The sequence below is a fragment of the Salvelinus fontinalis genome, chromosome 25 (assembly GCF_029448725.1).
Source record: "Salvelinus fontinalis isolate EN_2023a chromosome 25, ASM2944872v1, whole genome shotgun sequence".
NCBI lineage: Eukaryota > Metazoa > Chordata > Actinopteri > Salmoniformes > Salmonidae > Salvelinus > Salvelinus fontinalis.
In genome coordinates, this window is record NC_074689.1 from 19,878,117 (window position 1) to 19,899,445 (window position 21,329).

Sequence of the window (21,329 nt, forward strand, 5' to 3'; positions counted from 1 at the left end):
TTTCTAATGATCAATTAGCCTTTTAAAATTATAAACTTGGATTAGCTAACAATGTGCCATTGGAACACAGGAGTGATGGTTGCTGATAATGGGCCTCTGTACCCCTACAGTGTCAACAGTATGTGAACCGTTTGGACTTACCTGGATTGCTGCATAAATTGGTCATCAAATTTGATCTGATCTTCATCTAAGTCACAGCAATAGACAATATAGTGTGCTTAAACTAATAACACACAAACTATTGTATTTTTCTTGTCTATACTGAATACATAATTTAAACATTCACAGTGTAGGTTGGGAAAAGTATGTGAACCCCAAGGCTTATGTCTTTTCCAAAAGCCAATTGGAGTCAGGAGTCAGCTCACCTGGAGTCCAATCAATGAGACGAGATAAGAGATGTTGGTTAGAGCTGCCCTGCCCTATAAAAAAAAACTAACAAAATTCGAGTTTGCTATTCACAAGAAGCATTGCCTGATGTGAACCATGCCTCGAACAAAAGAGATCTCAGAAGACCGAAGATTAAGAATGGTTGACTTGCATAAAGCTGGAAAGGGTTACAAAAGTATCTCTGTTCATCAGTCCACATTAAGACCAATTGTCTATAAAATAGAGAGAAGTTCAACACTGTTGCTATTCTCCCTAAGAGTGGCCGTCCTGCAAAGATGACTGCAAGAGTACAGCGCAGAATGCTCATTGAGGTTAAGAAGAATCCTTGAGTGTCAGCTAAAGACTTACTGAAATCTCTGGAACATGCTAACATCTCTGTTGACGAGTCTACGATACGTAAAACACTAAACAAGAATGGTGTTCATGGGAGGACTCCACGGAAGAAGCCACTGCTGTCTAAAAAAACAACAACATTGCTGCACATCTGAAGTTTGCAAAAGTGCACCTGGATGTTCCACAGTGCTATTGGCACAATATTCTGTGGACAGATGAAACTACAGTTGAGTTGTTTGGAAGGAACACACAACACTATGTATGGAGAAAAAAAAGGCACACCACACCAACATCAAAACCTCATCCCAACTGTAAAGCATGGTGGAGGGAGCATCATGGTTTGGGGCTGCTTTGCTGCCTCAGGGCCTGGACAGCTTGCTATCATTGATGGAAAAATCAATTCCCAAGTGTATCAAGAAATTTTGCAGGAGAAGGTTAGGCCATCTGTCCCCCAATTGAAGCTCAACAGAAGTTGGGTGATGCAACAGGACAACGACCCAAAACAGAAGTAAATCAACAACAGAATGGCTTCAACAAAAGAAAATACGCCTTCTGGAGAGGCCCAGTCAGACTCCTGACCTCAACCCGATTGAGATGCTGTGGCATGACCTCAAGAGAGCAGTTCACACCAGACATCCCAAGAATATTTCTGAACTGAAACAGTTTTGTAAAGAGGTCCAAAATTCTTCCTGCAACTACGGAAAACATTTGGTTGAGGTTATTGCTGCCAAAGGATGGTCAACCAGTTATTAAATACAAGGGTAAGAAGAAGGGGGTGTGTGCCTTATGATTAACGAGTCGTGGTGTGATCATAACAACATACAGGAAGTCAAGTCCTTTTGTTCACCTGACCTAGAATTCCTTACAATCAAATGCCGACCACATGATCTACCAAGATAGTTCTCTTCAATTAGAATCACAGCCGTGTACACCCCCCCCCCCCCCTTCCGCAACCAGAAACCGTGGATTGATGGCAGCATTCGCACAAAACCGAGAGCGCGAACCCCTGCTTTTAATCAGTGCAAGGCAACCGGAAACATGACCGAATACAAACAAACAGTGTAGCTATTCCCTCCGCAAGGCAATCAAACAAGACAAGCGTCAGTATAGAGACAAAGTAGAGTCGCAATTCAACGGCTCAGACATGAGAGGTATATGGCAGGGTCTACAAAAAGAAAACCAGCCCCGTCACGGACCCCGAGGTCTTGCGCCCAGACAAACTAAACAACTTATTTGCTCGCTTTGAGAACAATACAGTGCCACCAATACGGCCCGCTACCAAAACCTGCAGGCTCTCTTTCACCGCAGCCAACGTGAGTGAAACATTTAAATGTGTTATCCCTCGCAAGGCTGCCGGCCCAGACGGCATCCCTAGCAGTGTCCTCAGAGCATGCGCAGACCAGCTGGCTGGTGTGTTTATGGACATATTCAATCAATCCCTATCCCAGTCTGCTGTTCCCACATGCTTCAAGAGGGCCACCATTGTTCCTGTTCCCAAGAAAGCTAAGGTAACTGAGCTAAACGACTATCACCCCATAGCACTCACTGCCGTCATCATGAAGTGCTTTGAGAGACTAGTCAAAGATCATATCACCTCCACCCTACCTGACACCCTAGACCCACTCCAATTTGCTTACCGCCCCAATAGGTCCACAGACAACACAATCGCAATCACACTGCCCTAACCCATCTGGACAAGAGGAATACTTATGTAAGAATGCTGTTCATCGACTACAGCTCAGGATTTAACACCATAGTACCGTCCATGGCTTTCTCCCGAGCCCGTACGGGAGTTGTAGCGATGAGACAAGATAGTAACTACTAACAATTGGATACCACGAAATTGGGGAGAAAAAGGGGGAAAAAGAAAAAAAATGTAAATAAAAAAATATATATATAAAAAAACAAAGTACTGAGTCAAGGGTCTGAATTCTTATGTGAAATTTCCATGTCTTATTTTTGTATAAATTTTGCAAAACTTGTTTTTGCTTTCTCATTATGGGGTATTGTGTGTGGATTGATGGGGGGAAAAAAACAATTTAATCAATTTTAGAATAAGGCTGTAACGTAACATTTTGAAAAAGTCAAGGGGTCTGAATACTTTCCGAATGCAATGTATGAAAATGACATATCAAAGTAACTCCTATGCAGCGCATATTCTCAATTAGCTTATTACGTCACTCATAAGTATCTCATATGAAGCTGGTCTGTATCTTTATGGTTCTGCTATGTAGCTCATAAGAAGCTGGTATGTCCCGTCCTACTCACCACCACGATGTCAGGGTCAAGCTTGTGCATCTTGGCCAGGAAGAATCCCAGTAGAGTTCTCTCAGTGGCCGCTATCTCCACCTTACCATTCTGACAGAGAGGGCGAGAGAGAAATGAGAGGGTTGGGGGGGCGTCAGTGATCAATTCAAAGGAGGAGAGGGACGCATTTTTAAGTATTTGAACAGGGCTCTGACTGTTCACCTGCTAACGGACAGGATTTCAGAGAAACCAGTGTGGTGTTGTTCTGTCATAACTCACCTTCTTCTTTACGGCATCCATGAAGTCATAGGGGAAGATACAGTCGTTGGGTTTACTGACCACTAAAACACACAAAGGACAGAACACTGAGTCAGCAAACATTTGAGACAGTGAAAAAAGCCACAACATCCTTCCTCTCTCTTCCCATCCCTCCCTCCCTTGCAGGTTGTGACGCCAACTCACCACAGAAGTGTGTCTGGTAGGGGGGTTGAGGGGGGGCCTTGTCCAGGTGGAACATGTGGTGGACCAGGGCAGCCAGGGACACAATCTAGGGATGGACAAGAAGCAGGAAATAATAGGTAAGGTTCAAGCCAGTTGCATCACTAATTATTTAGCCAAGTCTAATTAGTCAGAGTCAGTATCACACGCAATCACACCACACAGAGAGAGTGAGAGAGAGCGAGAAACAGGGTTCGTACAGACAGTGGCATGTTAAATTTAAGGACTTAAACACGAATATTCTAATATCCAACATTTTCCATACGCACAAAAGGAAGGATTGAATCTACATTTGTCAAGCATTTTAGCGCTCAAGGTGACGTTAGGTGGCGTAGAATCATTCAGTTCTGTACCTGCCTGGCTGAGTGCGAGTGTGTGTGGAATGAGCGAGCTCACCTGGCAACCACAGCGCGAAACACATGAAGAAATAAAACTCGGTAGTCTGCCTGGAAATTTATTTGCAAGACCAATACATTTTTCTAATATTTTTGATAAACATATTTGTTCATAATCTGTTCTCCTCTCAATTTAATTCAAGTACTTTTCAAGTACCAACTTGAGAAAATGTCTGATTTTCAGGGTATTCCAGTACTTGAATTTCACAGTGCCATATTGAAGTACTTTGTGCAAACCCTGGAAAGAGAGAGAAGGTGGATGGTTTCAGAAAACTCCAGACATGTAGGGTTAATGTGTAACCATGGCTTTTCAGCTCTTTTGCTGCTCAGTGGCTGGAAAATGTGAACAATAACATGCAAACACAGAGGTAAAGGCTGTGGTGCCACGGAGAGGATCTAACCAAAGCTAACCTAACAGGCCATCAGATCACCAAAAACATATAAAGATTACAGTAACATACGGTTTCTACCATAACAAACCATCCCTACACTAGCCCTAACAGGATTCCAATGGAGAACATCAGGGTTGTCGCATCCTAATAAAGGGATTATTTGCTATCTGATTTTTTTTTTTTTATCTTATCGTATTTGAAGCCATATCCTTTCATATTTACCTACCTACAATAAAAAGGAAAGTAAAAAGGTGACCTTGTTAAGACAAGTGTTACACTACATGCAATAACATCCACTATCCATTTTGATTGGAATGTGCATTATCTATCTATGGGCTGATTGAGTTGATAAGAGATGGGCCCATTGTTCAAGTGAATGACAGAATTAGTCATTTACTAGATTACTCACAGTGAGAGTGTAGCAATATAACTCATAGAATGGGAACATTGTCTCCTCAGACCTTGTCAATGCCATAGAATGGGAATATCTGTTCTAGTGTCTGAATGGGAATGTGTTCTCGGAATTCTAATTCTATGGATTAGTTAAAGGGTACTTGTTCCACTTGCTAGTTCCACCTAGACTAAAAACGGCTGTGACGCCACATCTAGAGTGCTGAGGTTGGGGACTGTATGTGGGGACTGTATCCCCTGACTATCCTTTCTAGGGAGTTTTTCCTAGCCACCGTGCTTCTACACCTGCATTGCTTGCTGTTTGGGGTTTTAGGCTGGGTTTCTGTACAGCACTTCGAGATATTAGCTGATGTACGAAGGGCTATATAAAATAAACTTGATTTGATGTGCAGCCATTAACATATCTAAACCAGGGGTGTTCAACCGGGGGTTGGCGGCCCTGAGGTACTGCAGGGGGTCCGCAAAAATATATATACAACAAGAACAGAATAAATACATTTTTAATGACATACCGACAGTAGGAGAATAGGCTACCAGTGCAGCAAGTAAGCTTTCTTGACTTGGACTGTCAGAAATAAAAAATATTCAACACGTCTGACCTTTGTTTACCAGCTAAACAGCTGCTCTTTGCAAAAATGTGTTTGGAGTTACCTATCTAGCTAAAAGACTATGTTAGAGTGTACACTTCCTCTTCCAATTATAATGTGGGAGGGGTCAAAATAATGAAAAACTATCTACCAAATCTATTCATTTAAAAAATGATGATTACTTCTCCTTGCCATTATCATTCACCTGATAAGACGTTACACCCCCCCGTTTAGGTATGATGGGGGTCTATGGCTCGCTGGTTTGCCTGGGAGGGGGTCCCTGGGCAAGAGAAGGTTGAAAACCCCTGATCTTAACATATGACAGAGAAACAGACCTCGTTGTGGTGTGTCTTGGGGTTCTGTACAGTCTTCAGGCTGATGGACATGACAGTGAGAGGTGGAGGAGGCAGGTCTTTGACCACGGTGACCAGGTCACTACGCATCGCCACTGCTTCCACCTTACACCAGCTCACAGGCACGCTGCTCAACTCTACAGGGAGATAGGAGAGAGGGTTAGAGGTGTGTGTTGCTTGTTTGTGTGAGTGTGTGACTATGAGAGAGTGCGTGTGAACTTCTATGTGTCTCAGAACGTGTGTAGTCTTACGTGGGGTCTTGATGTCCAGCCAGCAGGGTCCTTTGATCTTCCTGCTGAGGAGGAAGTGTTCCATGCTGGAGGTGTTGGTTCCAAACACCTTGGAGAAAGTCGTCCCCTTGAGGTCCGAGGGCAGAGACGGATACTCAGCCTGCACAAAAAAATACAATAACAATGGATAAGATATATATATGTATGAGAGAGCGAGAGAGAGGTGAGAGCGTGAGCGAGAATACTCACAGAGTATCTGACTTCCAGGTACTCTGACTCTGTAGGGACGTCAGCGATCTCAAAGGCGTAGCTCTTCTCCACTTTCTACAGAAGGAAACAGAGAGCACAGACAGTCTATCAACTAATCATTCAACCAAATCAGTCAACATGTCCATAATAAACATGCTCAGGAAGTCATGAAATGAACATTGGTTCCCATGTGTAGGCTAATTCCTGGTCTCTGCTAAGAAAGGGAAAGGAGGATACCTAGTCAGTTGTACAACTGAATGCATTCAACTGAAATGTGTCTTCTGCATTTAACCCAACCCCTCTGACATCATTCTGTAAGTCTAATCTTTCTCTATCTGGTCCTAGGGGAGACGGCACAGACCTTGGACTTGAACTTCATGATCTTAAACTTCTCAGAGAGGTCATTGACCTCCTGGTAGACGTCCATCATCCCCACCGGAGTGTCTGTCTCCTCGCCTGTCTTTGGGTTCACCTTCTGTCAATAACACACAACCAATAAGGAGACCCATTATAAAACACACAACCTACCAGAAGAGCAATCACAAAACACAAAAGACAGTATTAAGTGGAAACGTCAACCTTCCATAATAAAGCTCATCAGAGACAGTTTGGGTCACAGTTGATTCCAATAGTAGTCTAACATGGTGTGAAAACGTGGATATTCTGGAGTAGATCATGTGACAGGAAACAGGACTCACGCGTTCGCGGGGCAGGAAGTGCATGGTCCTCTCGATGTTCTTCACTGACACACAGCAGCTGACGTGGGCCTTGGCTGACTCGATCCACACCTTACCAAATAGGTACACCACACCTAGAAAACACATTACATAAGCATAAAATGACCACATCTTAACATGTTTAGACACATTTTGTTTAGGAAGTGCTCACTTTCTTGGTTGTTTTAGTGAGGATTCCTGAACATCTGATTGGTAATATGAACTCGGTTGGCTGTAATAGTCTATGGGTTAAGTAAGAACACACGTGTTTGGCTGTTCTAGTCCATGGGTTTGGTAAGAACTCACCTGGTTGGCTGTATTGGTCCTCGAAGGCATCCAGCCAATAGAAGCGGAACATGAGCTCTCCCTCTGGCCCCTCGGTCAATGGGAGACGGCTGGGGTCGACTTGCACCTCCACGGGGGCCTCACTGTCCCCCTCCTCCTGACCCCAAGACCCCCCCAGCTTGCCCCTCCTGGAGGAACAGGATAGAGGGGCTAAAAAGGTTCTCAAGATCCAATGGTTCCTACTGTAAATCAGTGGTACTAAAAATACTTGAAAGTACTACTTAAGTAGTTTTTTGGGGCATATGTACTTTACTATTTATATTTGACAACTTTTACTCCACTACATTCCTAAAGAAAATAATGTACTTTTTTCTCCATACATTTCCCCTGATACCCAAAAGTACTCGTTACTTTTTGAATGCTTAACAGGACAGGAAAATGGTCATCCCTACTGCCTCTGATCTGGCGGACTCACTAAACACCAATGCTTCATTGGTCAATTACGTCTGAGTGCTGGAGTGTTCCCCTGACTATCCATAATATAAAAGAAAGTCTGTTTTGCCTAATATAAGGATTTTGAAATTATTTATACTTTTACTTATTTTAGAAATCACATTTACTTTTGATACTTAAGTATATTTAAAACCAAATACTTTTACTCAAGTAGTATTTCACTGGTTGACTCACTTTTACTTGAGTAAAAGTAAAGATACCTTAATAGAAAATGACTCAAGTATGACAATTGAGTACTTTTTCCACCACTGATGTAAACACACACACAAAGTTATTTGGCCTTGACTCAAAGTATAACCCATAGAGATAGAAGACTAGTGCCCAAAAGCCTATTTCAGCATTGGCAGCACCACTGTGAACTTTCACCATTTCGAAAGTAGTCAACTTGGTGGGACTTTATATGGGTTAAGGAAGGACCACATAATTCCTACTCAATTCACCATGAGGGATCAGCCAATTAATTATACGTAAGCAAACATTCCATAAATGCAGGTGGCAGTAAATCACCAACGGTGACTTTTACCTGTTCAAACAGTATGCAGCCTTTCAGTTTGTTTTCCAACTCATAAAGTAGGAGAAGAAAATTGACTACTTCAAAATGGAGATGGCCTCAATGGCACTGCCTGTGCTCTCACAGACACCATATTGGGACAGATACAAATGATGCCATGTCTAGAAAAGTCTATGGTAGAACCACTAACAGAAGACAAGCAAGCAGACACACACTCACAGTAGGACCAGGTCCTGTGGTTCTGCTTTGGGTTCCACTTTAACAGCTGGTTTGGTCTCTGGCTCCTCCTCTTCATTTACAGGCCCCTCCTTTTCCCGATCAAGCCCCACCTCCATGGGTTCATCAAAGTCCACCCCGTCAAACTGCAAAGAGTTGTCCTCTGGGAGAGAGGGGAATGGAGAGAGAGATTGATTGAGAGATGACAGACTGACAGCCATTGGGGAAAAGGCAGTGATTCCCCTTGGATCGTTGGTGTGGCCAATGGTGCACTCTCCGACTGAACATTTTAGGTGGGACTTCATATTGGCCCTCCTCTTGGCTGTGGAAACAATTAGGCTGTTTTAAAGCTAATTTCCCACAATTCTACACATTTGGCCATGGGGCGTAGAGAAAATGTGCAGTTTTAAATTAACTGTCCAGTGAAAATTTCCCTTTTAAAAGTTAACATTCTGTTAACTCAAACCCAAATAATGTTTTTGTCCTATACCCGTATGTGGCCAATGCATAAATTGGGATGAAAAAAATAAAAAGCACTTAAAAACCCCACAAACTTGTATCTTAAACAGACCATCTCAATACTTGCTATTTCCTTACAGAATTCCCGAGGAGGATGAGCTGGCAAATCTGCGGTCTAGAAGAGGATGAGCTGGCCAATAAGCGATATACTCATATCAATATTCTGTTGTAGGGTTACGCCCACACCATTCATACAAAAAAGGCTGCTTTTTAATATAATTATACTGTACAAAAATAAACACAACATGCAACAATTTTAAAGATTTTAAGGAAATCCCTCAATTTAAATAAATGAATCAGGCCCTAATCTATGGATTTCACACAACTGGGAATACAGACACGCATTGGTTGGTCACATAAAAAAATTAAAGTAGGGGCGTGGATCAGAAAACAAGTCAGTATCTGGTGTGATCACTCTCTACTGCACCTGCTATCTCTAACTCTGAATGCTCGACTATGAAAAGCCAACTGACAATTACTACTGAGGTGCTGAGCTGTTGCACCCTCTACAACCATTGTGATTATTATTATTATTATTTGACCCTGCTGGTCATCTATGAACGTTTGAACATCCAGGCCATGTACTGTTATAATCTCAACCCGGCACAGCCAGAATAGGACTGGCCACCCCTCAGAGCCTGGTTCCTCTAGGTTTCTTCCTAGGTTCCTGCCTTTCTACTGAGTTTTTCCTAGCCACCTGGCTTTGCTTGCTGTTTGGGGTTTTAGGCTGGGTTTCTGTACAGCACTTTGTGACATCGGCTGATGTAAAAAAGGGCTTTCTAAATAAATTTGATTGATTACCATTTGACTCAAGCAGCGCAACATCTCCTTCGTAAAGAGTTGATCAGACAGCTGATTGTTGCCCGTGGAATGTTGTCCCACTCCTCTTCAATGGCTGTGCGAAGTTGCTGAATATTGGCGGGAACTGGAACACGCTGTCTTACACGTCAATCCAGAGTAGAGGTCGACCGATTAATCGGAATGGCCGATTAAATCGGGGCCGATTTCAAGTTTTCATAACAATCGGAAATCGGTATTTTTGGGCGCCGTTTTTTTTTTTTTTTTTTTTTTTTTTTTTTACACCTTTATTTAATCTTTATTTAACTAGGCAAGTCAGTTAAGAACACATTCTTATTTTCAATGACGGCCTAGGATCTTGCATTGATTACATTGCACTCCACGAGGAGCCTGCCTGTTAGCGAATGCTGTAAGCTAAGGTAAGTTGCTAGCTAGCATTAAACTTATCTTATAAAAAAAAATCTATCAATGACTGTCATTGCTCCAATGTGTACTTAACCATAAACATCAATGCCTTTCTTAAAATCAATACACAAGTATATATTTTTAAACCTGCATATTTAGCTAAAAGAAATTCAGGTTAGCAGGCAATATTAACCAGGTGAAATTGTGTCATTTCTTCTGCGTTCATTGCATGCAGAGTCAGGGTATATGCAACAGTTTGGGCCGCCTGGCTCTTTGCGAACTAATTTGCCAGAACATTACGTAATTATGACAACATTGAAGGTTGTGCAATGTAACAGGAATATTTAGACTCATGGATGCCACCCGTTAGATAAAATACGGAACTGAATAAACGTTTTGTTTTCGAGGTGATAGTTTCAGGATTAGTCAAAGGTATATGGTTTAGAGAGAAATAGTCGACGCGTTATAATTCCTGTAATAACTTGCGGCTGAATTTGAAAGGGGTTCCTTCGTTATTTTACCGTTCATGTCTTCCATAGAGAATGTCTTGATCTACTTCAAATAAGGCCTGTGTTTCGTGCAGGCTTAAACCACCTTGACGTTTTGATACCCGTGTAAATCTCACTAGGATAAGGTAACGTTTGTCAACATATTTTCATAAATCCACTCTACAATTTTTTTTTTTTATCTTCGCTTATATTTAGCCAATATTGATCAGAGTTACCTTGTCCTATGGATATCTACACAGTTATAAAATTGTCACGGTGATGTAAGCCCACACGAAACACAGACCTTATTTTAAGTGAATCTAAAAATATCCTATGGAATAAATGAAGGAACCGCTTTTCAGATTTTGCTAGGTGTCATGGGAATTATGACTCGCACTTTGGTTGTCAATTCTTACCATGCCCATTATTAGAATAGGATTTCCAGCATATAGAAATTAAAGTTTTTGTTTTCAACATTCATCACAGGTAACTTAAACTCTATTTTTATTCAAACAGTTGAGAGTATTTGTCTCCTAAGCAGACTCTTCAGTATCATTGTCACTTCAGAGCTTCAGTGTGTGTATTTATGTATTATATTAAGTTAAAATAAAAAAAGTGTTCATTGTTCATTCAGTATTGTTGCAATTGTCATTATTACAAAAATGTGTGTGTGTGTATGATATATATATATATTTATTTTTTATAAAATCGTCCGATTAATCGGTATCGGCTTTTTTTGTCCTCCAATAATCGGTATTGAAAAATCATAATCGGTCGACCTCTAATCCAGAGCATCCCAAACATGCTCAATGGGTGACATGTCTGGTGAGTATGCAGGTCATAGAAGAACTGGGACAGTTTCTGCGTCCAATAATTGTGTATAGATCCTTGCGACATGGGGCCGTGCATTATCATGCTGAAACATGAGGGGATGGCGACGGATGAATGGCACAACAACGGGCCTCAGGATCTCGTCACGTTATCTCTGTGCCTTCAAATTGACAGATTTGAATGCAATTGTCTTTGTTGTCCGTAGCTTTTTCCTGCCCACACCATAACCCCACCACCACGAAGCACTCTGTTCACAACGTTGACATCAGCAAACCGCTCACCAACAACGCTTTACAGGTTGTCTGCCATCTGCCCGGTACAGTTGAAAACCGTATTCATCCGAGAACAGCACACTTCTCCAACGTGCCAGTGGCCATCGAAGGTGAGCATTTGCCCACTGAAGCCGATTTCGATACAGAACTGCAGTCAGGTCAAGACCCTGGTGAGGACGACGAACACGCCGATGAGCTTCCCTGATACAGTTTCTGACAGTTTGTGCAGAAATTCTTCTGTTGTGCAAACCCAGTTTCATCAGCTGTCAGGGTGGCTGGTATGGAACATTTCTGGGATCTTTTATTTGAGCTCATGAAACATGGGACCAACAATTTACACGTTGCGTTTATATTTTTGTTCAGTGTACAATTTTTTGTAAGGAAAACTATTTCACTCATATTGTAAGTAATTATAGGTCATATTTTATAGGAACCTGGAAACACTGGAAAGTTACTTTAAACTAATTTACTACAAATCTACACATTGTTCCATTGCTTATGCCGTTTTCCTATGCTATCCAAGTGTTTCAAACATAAAATCAATACCCATGCCATTTTTTTTATTTGCGATTTTTCCCGACTGTCAAGTTTTTATTCTGATGGTTGTTAGATCTCAAACGTGATATTATTTAAAAATATATAGCTCCATTATCTTCTCTACATACTTTATATCTGGGTTTTAGTCGTTTAAGTTTACACTGAAAATGTTTTTATATCATATCTTTTGGAGTAGCATCCACGATTTAGCAGAATATAGGGAAAACACTGAAAGGGTTAGCCGAGAGCTAGTTTACCAAAGAGATTGAAGGAAAAACAAACTATATTTTAGTAGTTACTTGCTTAGAAAACTGTTAATACAGTCCCAAATGTTTTGCATGTCAGCAGTGAAGTGTTCAAGATATTGGACTTTCAAGAAGCAAAAATGGGTCACATGCCACATCAAAGATGCATCATGATGTGGCAAGCGACACATTGCTTCTTGAAAATTTCACTGACATGCAAAAATGCAATTTCAGCCTGGGGTACCCGGTCTTAATACAGTCCCCAAATGTTTTGCATCTACCTATCAATTTTTGGTACATTAACATTAGTATTTCATTTTAAACTTTAGTTTAAAATGCTACTGTCAACGTTATGAATTTTTACCACTTTAAAATGGACATACAAACATTTCAAAGCTAACTACATTTAATTACATAATTTCAAAGGCCATTTCAAAGAGAATGTTACAAACTGGACTACATTTAGTAACTTACTTTGAAGGGACGGTGATTGGGTCTAAATAGGCTTTTGGTAGTCTTAATTCAGTGTACTTATCTTTAACTGACATTTCCTGAAAGTCAGACTCATCCCACACGCCAACCAATTTCTCTAAGCTTCAGAAGCATCTGTATCCACCAAATGTTGTCTACAGGGGGCGGAGATCGAGGTGCCTTGTGAAAATTTGTTGGCGAGTGGTCAATCCACCTCTACCATCCATTCTATTCGCCAACATGCAATCACTGGAGAATAAACTGGATGATCTCCGTTCGAGAGTATCCTACCAACAAGACATGTAATATCTTATGTTTCACAGAGTCGTGGCTGAACGACGACACGGATAATAAACAGTTAGCTGGGTTTTCCGTGCATGGGCAGGACAGATCAACTACGTCTGGTAAGAAGAGAGGTGGGGGTGTGTGTCTATTTGTCAACAGCTGATGTGCAATACCTAATATAAAGGAAGTCTCTAGGTATTGCTCGCCTGAGGGAGAGTACTTCATGATAAGCTGTAGACCACACTATCTACCAAGAGAGGTCTCATCTACATTATTTGTAGCCGTCTATTTACCACCACAGACCGATGCTGGCACTAAGACCGCTCTCAACCTACTCTATAAGGCCATAAAATCAAATCAAATCGTATTTGTCACATACACATGGTTAGCAGATGTTTTTTTTTTTTTATTGTATCCCCTTTTCTCCCCAATTTTCGTGGTATCCAATCGCTAGTAATTACTATCTTGTCTCATCGCTACAACTCCCGTACGGGCTCGGGAGAGACGAAGGTCGAAAGCCATGCGTCCTCCGAGGACACAGCGCGCCTCCAACCCGGAAGCCAGCCACACCAATGTGTCGGAGGAAACACCGTGCACCTGGCCCCCTTGGTTAGCGCGCACTGCGCCCAGCCCGCCACAGGAGTCGCTGGAGGTGCGATGAGACAAGGAAATCCCTACCGGCCAAACCCTCCCTATCCCGGACGACGCTAGCCCAATTGTGCGTCGCCCCACGGACCTCCCGGTCGCGGCCGGCTGCGACAGAGCCTGGGGGCGAACCCAGAGACTCTGGTGGCGCAGTTAGCACTGCGATGCAGTGCCCTAGACCACTGTGCCACCCGGGAGGCCCTGGTTAGCAGATGATAATGCGAGTGTAGCGAAATGCTTGTGCTTGTAGTTCCGACAATGCAGTAATAACCAACAAGTAATCTAACCTAACAATTCCACAACTACTACCTTATACACACACAAGTGTAAAGGGATAAAGAATATGTGCATAAAGATATATGAATGAGTGATGGTACAGAACGGCATAGGCAAGATGCAGGAGATGGTATAGAGAACAGTATATACATATGAGATGAGTAATGTAGGGTATACAAACATAAAGTGTGGTTGTGATTGCGTCGTCTGTGGACCTATTGGGTCGGTAACCAAATTGGAGTGGGTCTAGGGTGTCCGGTAGGGTGGAGGTGATATGGTCCTTGACTAGTCTCTCAAAGCACTTCATGATGACGGAAGTGAGTAAGTAGTCGTTTAGCTCAGTTACCTTAGCTTTCTTGGGAACAGGAACAATGGTTGCCCTCTTGAAGCATGTGGGAACAGCAGACTGGGATAAGGATTGATTGAATATGTCCGTAAACACACCAGCCAGCTGGTCTGCGCATGCTCTGAGGACGCGGCTGGGAATGCTGTCTGGGCCTGCAGCCTTGCGAGGGTTAACACGTTTAAATGTTTTACTCACCCCGGCTGCAGTGAAGGAGAGCCTGCAGGTTTTGGTAGCGGGCCGTGTCAGTGGCACTGTATTGTCCTCAAAGCGAGCAAAAAAGTTATTAAGCCTGTCTGGGAGCAAGACATCCTGGTCCGCGACGGGGCTGGTTTTCTTTTTGTAATCCGTGATTGACTGTAGACCCTGACACATACCTCTTGTGTCTGAGCTGTTGAATTGCGACTCTACTTTGTCTCTATACTGGCACTTAGCTTGTTTGATTGTCTTGCGGAGGGAATAGCTACACTGTTTGTATTCGGTCATGTTTCCGGTCACCTTGCCCTGGTTAAAAGCAGTGGTTCGCGCTTTCAGTTTCACGCGAATGCTGCCGTCAATCCACGGTTTCTGGTTTGGGAATGTTTTAATCGTTGCTGTGGGTACGACATCGTCAATGCACTTTCTAATGAACTCGCTCACCGAATCAGCATATTCGTCAATGTTGTTGTTGGACGCAATGCGGAACATATTCCAATCCGCGTGATCGAAGCAGTCTTGAAGCGTGGAATCAGATTGGTCGGACCAGCGTTGAACAGACCTGAGCGCACGAGCTTGTTGTTTTAGTTTCTGTTTGTAGGCTGGAAGCAACAAAATGGAGTCGTGGTCAGCTTTTCCAAAAGGAGGGCGGGGGAGGGCCTTATATGCGTCACGGAAATTAGTATAATAATGATCCAAGGTTTTACCAGCCCTGGTAGCACAATCGATATTTTGATAGAATTTAGGGTGTTTTGTTTTCAGATTGGCTTTGTTAAAATCCCCAGCTACGATGAATGCAGCCTCAGGGTGTGTGGTTTCCTGTTTACAAAGAGTCAGATAAAGTTCTTTCAGGGCCATCGATGTGTCTGCTTGGGGGGGAATATATACGGCTGTGATTATAATCGAAGAGAATTCCCTTGGTAGATAATGCGGTCGACATTTGATTGTGAGGAATTCTAAATCAGGTGAACAGAATGACTTGAGTTCCTGTATGTTGTTATGATCACACCACGTCTCGTTAATCATAAGGCATAGCCCCCCGCCCCTCTTCTTACCAGAAAGATGTATGTTTCTGTCGGCGCGATGCGTGAAGAAACCAGCTGGCTGCACCGACTCCGTTAGCGTCTCTTGAGTTAGCCATGTTTCCGTGAAGCAAAGAACGTTGCAGTCTCTGATATCTCTCTGGAAAGCTACCCTTGCTCGGATTTCATCAACCTTTTTGTCAAGAGACTGGACATTGGCGAGTAGTATGCTAGGGAGTGGAGCGCGATGTACCCGTCTCCGAAGCCTGACCAGGAGACCGCTACGTTTGCTCCTTTTACGGCGTCGCATAGGGTCGCCGGCTGGGATCAGATCCATTGTATTGGGTGGAAGGCAAAACACTGGATCCGTTTCGGGAAAGTCATATTCCTGGTTGGAACGATGGTGCGTTGACGTTGCTCTTATATTCAGTAGTTCCTCCCGACTGTATGTAATGAAACCTAAGATTACCTGGGGTACCAATGTAAGGAATAACACATAAAAAAACAAAATACTGCATATTTTCCAAGGAACGCGAAGCGAGGCGGCCATCTTGGTCGGCGCCGGAAGTCGAAAAATAAGCAAACAAGAAAATGCTCCCTTGCCCCCCATTTGGAAAATCTGACCATAATTCTATCCTCCTGATTCCTGCTTACAAACAAAAACTAAAGCAGGATGTACCAGTGACTTGCTCAATACATCCAATGGCATTGAGGAGTACACCACCTCAGTCACAGGCGTCATCAATAAGTGCATCAACGACGTTGTCCCCACAGTGACCGTACGTACATATCCCAACCAGAAGCCATGGATTACAGGCAACATACGCATCGAGCTAAAGGCTAGAGCTGCCGCTTTCAAGGAGTGGGACACTATTCAGGACACTTTATGCCCTCAGATGAACCATCAAACAGGCAAAGAATCAATGCAGGGCTAAGATTGACTCCTACTACACCGGCTCCGACGCTCGTCAGATGTGGCAGGGCTTAAAAACTATTACGGACTAAAGGGAAACCCAGCTGCGAGCTGCCCAGTGACGTGAGCCTACCAGACGAGCGAAATGCCTTTTATACTCGCTTCGAGGCAAGCAACACTGAAGCATGCATGGGAGGACCAGCTGTTCCAGACAACTGTGTGATCAAGCTCTCCATAGCCGATGTGAGCAAGACCTTTAAACAGGTCAACATTCACAAGGCTGCAGGGCCAGACAGATTACCAGGACGTGTACTCAGAGCACGGGCGGACCAACCGGCAAGTGACTTCACTGACAATTTCAACCTCTCCCTGACCGAGTCTGGAATACCTACATATTTCAAGCAGACCTCCATAGTCCCTGTGCCAAGAAAGCGAAGGTAACCTGCCTAAATGACTACCGCCCCGTAGCACACACGTCGTTAGACATGAAGTGCTTTGAAAGGCTGGTCATGGCTCACAACACCATCATCCCAGAAACCCTCCAATACCGCGTCAACATATCCACAGATGACACAATCTCAAATCACACTCCACACTGCCCTTTCCCACCTGAAAAAAAGAACACCTACGTGAGAATGCTGTTCATTGACTACAGCTCAGCGTTCAACACCATAGTGCCCGCAAAGCTCATCACTAAGTTAAGGACCCTGGGGCTAAACAACTCCCTCTGCAACTGGATCCTGGACTTCCTGGCGGGCCATCCCCAGGTGATAAGGGTAGGCAACAACACATCTGCCATGCTGATCCTCAACACGCGGACCCCTCAGTGGTGCGTGCTTAGTCCCCTCATGTACTCCCTATTCACCCACGACTGCACGGCCAAGCACGATGCCAACACCATCATTAAGTTTGCTGATGACAATTGTGGTAGGCCTGATCACCGACAACGATGAGACAGCCTATAGGGAGGAGATCACAGACCTGGCAGTGTGGTGCCAGGACATCAACCTCTAGCTCAACGTGAACAAGACACAGGAGGAGATCAGGAAAAGGAGGGAACACGAACACACCCCCATTCACATCGAGTTTCAAGTTGCTTGGTGTCCACATCACCAACAAACTATCATTAACCATCAGGAGACTGAAAAGATTTGGCATGGGTCCCCAGATCCTCAACAGTTCTACAGCTGCACCATCGAGAGCATCCTGACCGGTTGCATCACCGTCTGGTATGGCAACTGCTCATCATACGACCGACCGTAAGGCCCTACAGAGGGTACTGCGTACAACCTAGTAAGTCACTGGGCCAAGCTTCAACAATCGAAGGATCTATATACGAGGCGGTGTCAGAAATTGTCAGACTCCAATCACCCAAGTCATAGACTGTTCTCTCTGTTACCGCACGGAAAGCGGTACCGGAGCGCCAAGTCTAGGCCCAAAAGACTTCTTAACAGCTACTATACATAAGACTGCTGAACAATTAAGCAAATGGCCACCCGGACTATTTACATTGACAACCACCACCTATGTTATTTAGTAAATATTTTCTCAACTTTATTTCTTAAACTGCATTGTTGGTTAAGGGCTTGTAAGTAAGCATTTCACAGTAAGGTCTACACCTGTTGTATTCGGCACATGTGACAAATAAAATATAATTTGATTTGATTGCCGCTTAAAGCCTAATGCTTGATTAAAAAGCACTTTCAATTTATATTTTTAGTCTAGAACTAGGCTTAATCTGGGTCCAGGAAACCAGCCCAGCGAGTGCTAGATTAACTCCTAGTCTGATTTCTTACCCTCCTCAATTTCTTCCACCTTCACTCTCTTCTTCTCCACGAGGACAGAGGGCCTGGAGGTGGGGAGGCGGGAGGGCACCCGGGGAGTCAGCTCACCAGGAGGAGGGTGTTTCACCTTTGAACCCTGGGCAGAGGGAGACTCCTGCGATGGAGACGAGTGACAGATTACAACAGGAAGAAGACCAGGGGTGTACTCAGTAACGTTTGGCCTTAATGGATTATAAGAGGGGGCAGGGATCAATGGAGAGAGAGAGAAGAAGTGTACCTTAGGGGGTTGGGTTTTGATGGAGAAGGGGTTCATGGTAGTTCTGAGGGCCTTCTTCTTCTTCAGCGTGACGACCGGAGGAGTCAGGGGAGACGGCCTCTGAAAGAGGGGGCAGATGGAGACACTCAGACACACTGATATCGTATTCTCCCCCAGTGAGTTCATGTCTTGTTGAAAAATAATCAAACAACAAGCTGAAATCTAAGCATCTTCCAAATAATCTAGCTGAATTTGGTTTAAGAGAGGGGAATTACAGGAGCTGGACTAAACCATACACAGCAACCTGACAAAAAAAACATTAAGGCTGAAGCGTTGTTGAACCAATTGTGGAGTAAACTTCATGTGTGAGTGAGCCGACATGCACTATTTTTTCACCGCTGTGAGAAGGTGTGGAGGTTGACAGGACAGGAGAGACTGACCTCAGAGTGCAGGTCCTGTAGAATGTCCCCTAGTAGGTCATCTTTGGACAGGTCCACATCTTTCTGTAAGAGACACAAAACACACAATCCTGGTTCAATTTCAAAATAAAAACAAATGGACTAGAACACTAACTATTGAGTGTTTTGGATTGCATGTATAGGGTCACAGAGGGTGAGAAACACACAGCCATGATTAGTGAAGCGACTCTTGATAAACAGGTGCACAAATACAAACACTCACCTCAGCAGGTTTCTTGACGTTGCTGTTCATGAAGAGATTTTTGATGCTGTTGGGTTTGGCCACCGCTGCCTTCTTAATGTTATTCTTAGAGTCTGCTCCCTTAGCGCCCGCTTTACCTACACACAAACAAACAATAATTAGGCTGGAGACACACACAGGCTTGTTTTCACACAGACACACACAGGGTTCCTACCTTTGGCACCTTTCTCTAACACATCATCCGCCAAATCCTCATCAAAGATTTCTCTCCCATCCTCCACATACCCTGTGCCATCTGAGAGAGAGAGAGAGAGAGAGAGAGAGAGAGAACTTGCTATAACTTGGGACTGAGAAGCAGAAAGGTTCTGAAAGTATTTCAGACCAACTCACCATCATCAATGATCCAGTCATCATCCTGCCTTTCTCTCACCATCCGAGAGTACTGCTCTTCGTCCACTTCCTCATAAACACTGGTCAAATCCTCCACCTACACACAGCACACACAGATTCAACACACAAGTTAAAACAAGGCTTGGCTATAACATCCACACTATAACGTACACTATACAACTTGTTCACTTAACACACAGATTAAAAGGGGCGGACACAAACACACCTCTGTAAGATCAGGACTTAGACAACACACACACACAACTCTCACCTCATATTTCACTTTCTCTCCCTTCTTGGCTCTCTTGAGCTGTTCCAGAGCTGACTTCCTCCCCGTCTTCTCCTTCTTCTCCCTCCTGGAGCGACCCACTGCCAGGCCGCAGTCATTCTCTGGAAAGAGAAAACAGGAAGAGAGTGAGGGGTGAGAGAAAGAGATGGAGTGAGGGGAGAGATTGAGATGGAGGGAGCATAAAAGTTGGGGGAAGAAAGGGGGAGAGAGAAAGCAGAAAAAGAGAAAGAAGAGAGTTCAAAACCCAGTTGTTCTCCTTGATGTCCTACAGGCATTTCAGGCAAGCGACTGACAGCTTTTAAAGAGATTCTCTAGTACTGTTGTATATATTTTTTGCCAGTAGAAAGTAGCACTCAGGAGTGGTCGCTGAAAATGGTCTACTACTTCACATATTTGCAGATAAAGTAAGAACACCACATCATTGCGCTCTCTCTGCTGTTTCCACTGAGCTGTTGGGACCGCTCTGCAACCTCAGTGGATTACTCTGGGTAGGCCTCTTGCTAGATGTCAAACGCGAGGGGCTGAAGCTCATTGGCTAGAACTCTTAATTGCTGAGGACGGGCTGACCTGGGTGGGGAATTAAGGGAAAATGGCGTCCAACACAGCTCCAAGGAAAGTAGGGATTTCGTGGCTAATTGAGGTAAAACAGTAGTTCTGCGCATATATTATACATGTATGAACTACAGAGACACGTTTAGCCCAAAGCGGGAGGTTTAAAAAATACTTTTAGTCGCCAAAGTACCAGCGGAGTATGTCTTAAAGTATAAAATGTCAACATCACAGTAGCTAAATGGCCAGTTAACTGTGGGTAATTATGCAATTTATAAACATTCGGTGTTAATTTAATGGCATGTAGCTAGCTACATTCAGTCATTCTATTAACGTTAGTTGCTTGCTTTGTTAGCGCGCGATAGTTAGTTTATCTAGCTAGCTTGTTTGCAGTTATATTCCGGTCAGACTCACCGCCGTCCGTGTTGTCCACGTCCTTCTCTGGCTTAGAAACCGGAGACATTGCTATTTATTCCAAATGTATTGATAACCTTCAGCTCTCTTTTGGTAGCTAGCTTCACAGTTCAACACAACAGAAGATTTCGCGCCAAAGCTCCTTCCCGTTGAAAGTCATATGCAGGAAATGACGCAAAAAGAAATTAGCCAATCAGAATATCGCCCGAGTTTCGAGTCTTGGCATGGAAATGTGGTTCAGTGTCCGCTTGATGGCGATGTTGTTTCATAGTCCATGTAGCCTACAGTAATGTTTGCAATGTCTTCATCACGTTATTAGTCTGGGCTGGGGTCGGGACTATAAGCAATGGTGGGAAAAGTACTCAATTGTCATACTTGAGTAAAAGTAAAGATACCTTAATAGAAAATGACTCAAGTAA

At 43.6% G+C, this 21,329-nt stretch overlaps 1 protein-coding gene across 1 annotated transcript in view; it reads right to left on the minus strand.

Annotated features, from left to right (window-relative positions):
• The window catches only part of pola1 (polymerase (DNA directed), alpha 1), a 94,928-nt gene extending 73,865 nt beyond the window's left edge, over positions 1-21,063 (minus strand). The window contains exons 1-18 of the mRNA XM_055881541.1: positions 20,911-21,063; positions 19,930-20,048; positions 19,659-19,755; positions 19,483-19,563; positions 19,290-19,405; positions 19,049-19,111; positions 18,630-18,728; positions 18,365-18,506; positions 8,327-8,486; positions 7,105-7,271; positions 6,781-6,893; positions 6,444-6,557; positions 6,083-6,157; positions 5,855-5,993; positions 5,586-5,740; positions 3,430-3,514; positions 3,247-3,308; positions 2,989-3,078 (exon numbers count right to left, since the gene is read on the minus strand). Coding sequence (XP_055737516.1) covers positions 2,989-3,078; positions 3,247-3,308; positions 3,430-3,514; positions 5,586-5,740; positions 5,855-5,993; positions 6,083-6,157; positions 6,444-6,557; positions 6,781-6,893; positions 7,105-7,271; positions 8,327-8,486; positions 18,365-18,506; positions 18,630-18,728; positions 19,049-19,111; positions 19,290-19,405; positions 19,483-19,563; positions 19,659-19,755; positions 19,930-20,048; positions 20,911-20,959 — 1,926 coding nt within the window. The 5' untranslated portion in view covers positions 20,960-21,063. The remainder of the gene's footprint in view (positions 1-2,988; positions 3,079-3,246; positions 3,309-3,429; positions 3,515-5,585; positions 5,741-5,854; positions 5,994-6,082; positions 6,158-6,443; positions 6,558-6,780; positions 6,894-7,104; positions 7,272-8,326; positions 8,487-18,364; positions 18,507-18,629; positions 18,729-19,048; positions 19,112-19,289; positions 19,406-19,482; positions 19,564-19,658; positions 19,756-19,929; positions 20,049-20,910) is intronic.
• Between the last annotated feature and the right edge of the window lie 266 nt (positions 21,064-21,329).